This window comes from Gadus morhua, chromosome 20, assembly GCF_902167405.1.
Source record: "Gadus morhua chromosome 20, gadMor3.0, whole genome shotgun sequence".
Classification (NCBI taxonomy): domain Eukaryota; kingdom Metazoa; phylum Chordata; class Actinopteri; order Gadiformes; family Gadidae; genus Gadus; species Gadus morhua.
In genome coordinates, this window is record NC_044067.1 from 2,689,473 (window position 1) to 2,694,472 (window position 5,000).

The 5,000-nt window shown below is 52.6% G+C and overlaps 1 protein-coding gene across 1 annotated transcript in view; it reads right to left on the reverse strand.

Annotated features, from left to right (window-relative positions):
* Positions 1–3,206: 3,206 nt before the first annotated feature.
* The window catches only part of anos1 (anosmin 1), an 8,958-nt gene continuing 7,164 nt past the window's right edge, over positions 3,207–5,000 (reverse strand). Inside the window, exons 2-3 of the mRNA XM_030344030.1 lie at positions 3,488–3,637; positions 3,207–3,212 (exon numbers count right to left, since the gene is read on the reverse strand). Coding sequence (XP_030199890.1) covers positions 3,207–3,212; positions 3,488–3,637 — 156 coding nt within the window. The remainder of the gene's footprint in view (positions 3,213–3,487; positions 3,638–5,000) is intronic.

A 5,000-nucleotide genomic window follows, 5' to 3' on the forward strand; every position in this document is an offset into this window, starting at 1 on the left:
GCTCTGATTCTCCTCGCAGTGGACAGATGGACGGAGGTCACGCCCCCTTTGTCTAAATAATTAAGCAGGTCTTCCGCACATTATCTGCCCAGGCAGGGGGTACGCAGTATCCCTCCCCCCCTCTCCCTCTCTCCACCACTCTCTCTCCCTCCCTCTCTCTCTCTCACTCCCTCACCCTCTCTCTCTACCTAAACTCTCTCTCCCCCCCTCTCTCCCCTCCCCCTCTCCCTCTCTCCTCCCCCCTCTCTCCCCCTCTCTCTCCCCCTCTACTTTCCCTCCCTCCCCCTCTCCCCCTTCCCTCCCTGAGTGTGGTTTCTTGGCAGGCGTCCGGCGGGGCAGGCCTCCCCCCCCCCCCCCCCCCCCGTCCGTCCGTCCTCTCCCCAGTGCTCTCCCCGTGGGCCACGGCCTTTTGTCTCTCTGTTTGACTGTGTGCGCTGTTCATGAACTGAAGAGGCTAATCAGTGGCAGTGGAGCCTTTCACTGGAGGGCCACTGTAAGGCCTGGGCCCGCTTGGTCCGATTGTCACAGCGGGGCCACAATAGTCCTGTGTTTGGACATACACTCACAGACCCCCCCCCCCCCCACCAACCCCCCTGCACCCCCAAAAGTACACACTCTAGCCTTTGACGTGGAGGGGAAGTGTGTCGATGTGTGCTCTGCAAACACATCAACGTTTGTCCAGCACTAAACTCCAGTATCTTGGCCTGACCTTTAATACGAGGAGAGCTCTCAATAGCTCCACCAAAAACGAGTTTTTTTTGGTGAGCAATAAAAGTGGAATTTTAATTCTTCGGAGACCCCTTGGCGGTATAAAGGAGAGCAGAGGAGCGACGCACTGTAACTTAAACGCGTTATTAGCTTTAAGCACTTGACATCAAAAAGTCCTCCCTCCGATAAATTAACGGCGTCTGAGCGAAGGCCAGACACTGCGAATGACAGCTTGTTAGAGGCGGGACACACCAAGTCCGTTAAAGACTTTCTACAATTCGCGCAGCTTGGGTCATGTTAGCTGGTGGATTATGAAAACAGTGTGTGCTGTGCTTGGACCGCCAGCCAGCGAAAGTTTTTTTAGACATAAAACTCTGATGAATGACACAGGAACGCCTCGTGCCAAGAAGCAATGTTGGCTATCGGCGTGGAAAGCAGAAGAACACGTTTTACTGCGTTGTAGTGAAAACAAAGACAGTCGGCCTTCCTGCGGATCGACTTCAAAACACAGCCGCAAATGACCTGCCTACACAATAGCAATCTTTCCATTAGAATTATTTATAATTGGATTTCGTCCACTTGCGAGGAGATTTAGTAGAAGAGCAAAGACTGTAGATTTACAGTGCTTGGCCGATATCGTGAATAATTATCCTATTATATCAGCGAGGTCTCTGTAATCAGTGATCGACCTTAAAAAACCTTTTCTGAGTTTATGGATTAAAGGGACGCCAAACGCAGGAATGGAGCTGACATGAACAGAGAGGAGAACAACATTGGACTCATTAGACCCATCAAAGGGAGCTCCTCACTAACATTAAGACATCCCAAAGTATGAACGATCTCATTAGGCCCTAAATGTTCGCCGTTGATTACGATTAATCTCCAGACCTAATGAAGGGTGAGTCACCGGAGTGAAACCACGCCTCTGAGAGTGAACTCTTTTTGAACTGTGTTCACCCGCTGTGTGAACTCTGTTTTTCACCCTCTGCGTGTTGACTCTGTGTTGACTCTGTGTTCACCCTCTGTGTTCCCTCTGTGTTCACCCTCTGTGTTCACTCTGTGTTCACTCTCTGTGTTCACTCTGTGTTCACCCTCTGTGTTCACTCTGTGTTCATCCTCTGTGTTCACTCTGTGTTCACCCTCTGTGTTCACTCTGTGTTCACCCTCTGTGTTCACTCTGTGTTCATCCTCTGTGTTCACTCTGTGTTCACCCTCTGTGTTCACTCTGTGTTCACCCTCTGTGTTCACTTTGTGTTCACTCTGTGTTCACCCTCTGTGTTCACTCTGTGTTCACTCTGTGTTCATCCTCTGTGTTCACTCTCTGTGTTCACTCTGTGTTCATCCTCTGTGTTCACTCTGTGTTCACTCTGTGTTCATCCTCTGTGTTCACTCTGTGTTCACTCTGTGTTCATCCTCTGTGTTCACTCTGTGTTCACTCTGTGTTCACCCTCTGTGTTCACTCTGTGGTCACTCTGTGTTAACTCTGTGTTCACTCTGTGTGTCTGTGTTCATCCTCTGTGTTCACTCTGTGTTCACTCTGTGTTCACTCTGTGTTCATCCTCTGTGTTAACTCTGTGTTCACTGTGTTCACTCTGTGTTCACTCTGTGTTCACCCTCTGTGTTCACTCTGTGTTCATCCTCTGCGTGTGATTCCCTGATCACCAGCGATGGCTCCGGTGCGTGCGTGACACGCGACCGGACATGGCCCGGGCCCTGATTACACCAGCGCCGGGATTTACACGACAGCCCACAATAAAAACAGCGCGGCTACAACAAATATTTACCCATCGTCAGGAGAGCTGGATGACCTGCTCGCCTCAACACCGACTAAAGCAAACACATGTGGGCTGGATCCAGCCCGCCATCGCCGCGGCAATTACGCATTTCCTGTACTTCCTGTGCGTTGTTCAGACGGGCTTTTCATAATGCGAGGGGAAAGCAAACAGACACACACTGTCATGAGGCGAGACATCTGGTGGGGATTGGATACATCTTGTCCTATTTTCCATCTCAAAAGAGACGCGCTTATTGAAAGGCGGTCTCACTAAGGGCTCTGTGGTGAGGGGGGGGGGGGGGGGGGGGGGGGGGGGGTAGGAGCCACTGGAGAGGAGGGAGGAGGGAGGAGAGAGGAGGGAGAAGGGGGTAGGAGCCACTGAGGGAGGAGGGAGGAGGGAGGAGAGAGGAGAGAGGAGGGAGGAGAGAGGAGGGGGTAGGAGCCACGTAGGGAGAGGAGGGAGGAGAGAAGAGAGTGAAGGGAGGGAACCTACCACGGTTCTCCCCGCTTGGGAGGAGCAGGTCCTGGGGAGTTGGAGGTTGTAGGGTGTCATCCTTCCTGTGGTGTACATCCCTACTGTGTGTGTGTGTGTGTGTGTGTGTGTGTGTGTGTGTGTGTGTGTGTGTGTGTGTGTGTGTGTGTGTGTGTGTGTGTGTGTGTGTGTGTGTGTGTGTGTGCGTGCGTGTGTGCGTGTTTGCGTGCGTGTCTGTGTGTGTGTGAAAGATCACGCCTGTCATCAGCTTAGGGAAAGCTGAGAGAAGAGATGTCAACGCCATCTTTTCAGAGGAGCTGTCAACACAGGCTTTGTCCCAACCTCCTCAGGGCTGGGCGCGGAACACAAACAAGCCTCCTCTAACCCCCCCCCCCCCCCCCCCCACAAGAAACACTGCGACAGAACGCTCTCAGAGGAGAAACACAAAAGTCTGCTTTCTAATATCTCTTCATAAAGGAATCAACCACCGTCCCGCGAGCCGAGAGATGAGTTTTTCTATGAGCTCTGGTTACCAGCTGTTGGAGAAGTGTTGTTGCTGTCTGTGCGACCTGAAAGCGGTGTGTTCGGTTAGTTGGCCCCCCCTGATCTTCAAGAATCAATAAAAAGGGAATTACCTTGGAGCACTGCTTGTGATTCTGGCACCAAACCAACGAGCCGTTATTCTGAAAGAGAGGAGGGAGAACAGGGAGGGAGGGAGAAGGTTCATTAGTGGGGAGTGGGGCTGGATGCAGAGAGGCATGTAAAAACACGGCAATCAGCCGCCGGTAGGAGCTCTGTGGACCATATGGCCCTCTTTGCTTCCCTCTCCCCTCGCACCACGGTGTTACTGCGGGAGGTAATGGCTTTCATAAGTCAAAGGAGACAGGCGTTACACGGGCTGACTCTGAATCAGGTGGGAGCACGGTGGAGGTGCACGTGAACACACACACACACTCTCAGACACATCCATGGATGCATACAAACACACAAACACACAAAAACGGACAAGCACACAGACACACGCAAACATGCGATCACAGACACTCACACGCATGCATGCAAAAACGTAAAAGCACACGTACGCAAACGCACGTGCAACCTATGAACACACAAACTCACTCAATTACAGACCCACACAAACACACACACACAGAGAGAAACATAAAAGCAACACAAACACACGCACACACACACATGCAAGCAACCTATGAACGCACACACACACACACACACACACACACACACACACACACACACACACACACACAAGCAACCTTTGAACACACACACACATACCACACACACCCACACACACACACACACACACACACACACACACACACACACACACACACACACACACACACACACACACACACACATACCAACACACACCCACACACGCACACACACTCACGCACACTTAGCATGTGTAACCCCATCAGGGAGGTGGGGTCAAGGTGACGGGGCCCCCAGAGAGAGATACCCCTGGACGGGTTCCAGCGGGGGGGGGGGGGGGGGGACCTGGACCCCGCCCCCCCCTGTTTGATCTCTCAGCAGACACCCAGAAGGTCACCCGGGCAGGAAGTGATGTCAGCACTCCCCCGTGGACGGCCCCTACCGCCACTTTTGCCTCTAATTGCCGTGGAAGTGGCACCTTCTGAGGCTTCGGCCACACAAACACCGGCTCCTAATGACGCTGAGTGTTTACACGAGAGCGCAGGGGGAGAACAACGCCAGGGACAGGGTCACCAGGGGGGAGGAGAAGGGGGGAGGAGAAGGGGGGAGGAGAAGGGGGGAGGAGAAGGGGGGAGGAGGCAGGGCCGTGCTTTCACAGCTGGCCATCTCCTTAGTCTTGATATAGCGCATAATCAAACGGTTGTTTTTTTTGGCTGGAAACTTTTGACACGTTTTTGCACCTTGATAATAAATCGGTTATTAGCTCTCACAGTGCGTCTGTTATCAAGAAATAATAACGCAATTAGAGGAGAAGGAGCCGGTCCAGGCGAGCGAGCATCAGGCGGAACATCTCGCTGACGAATCACC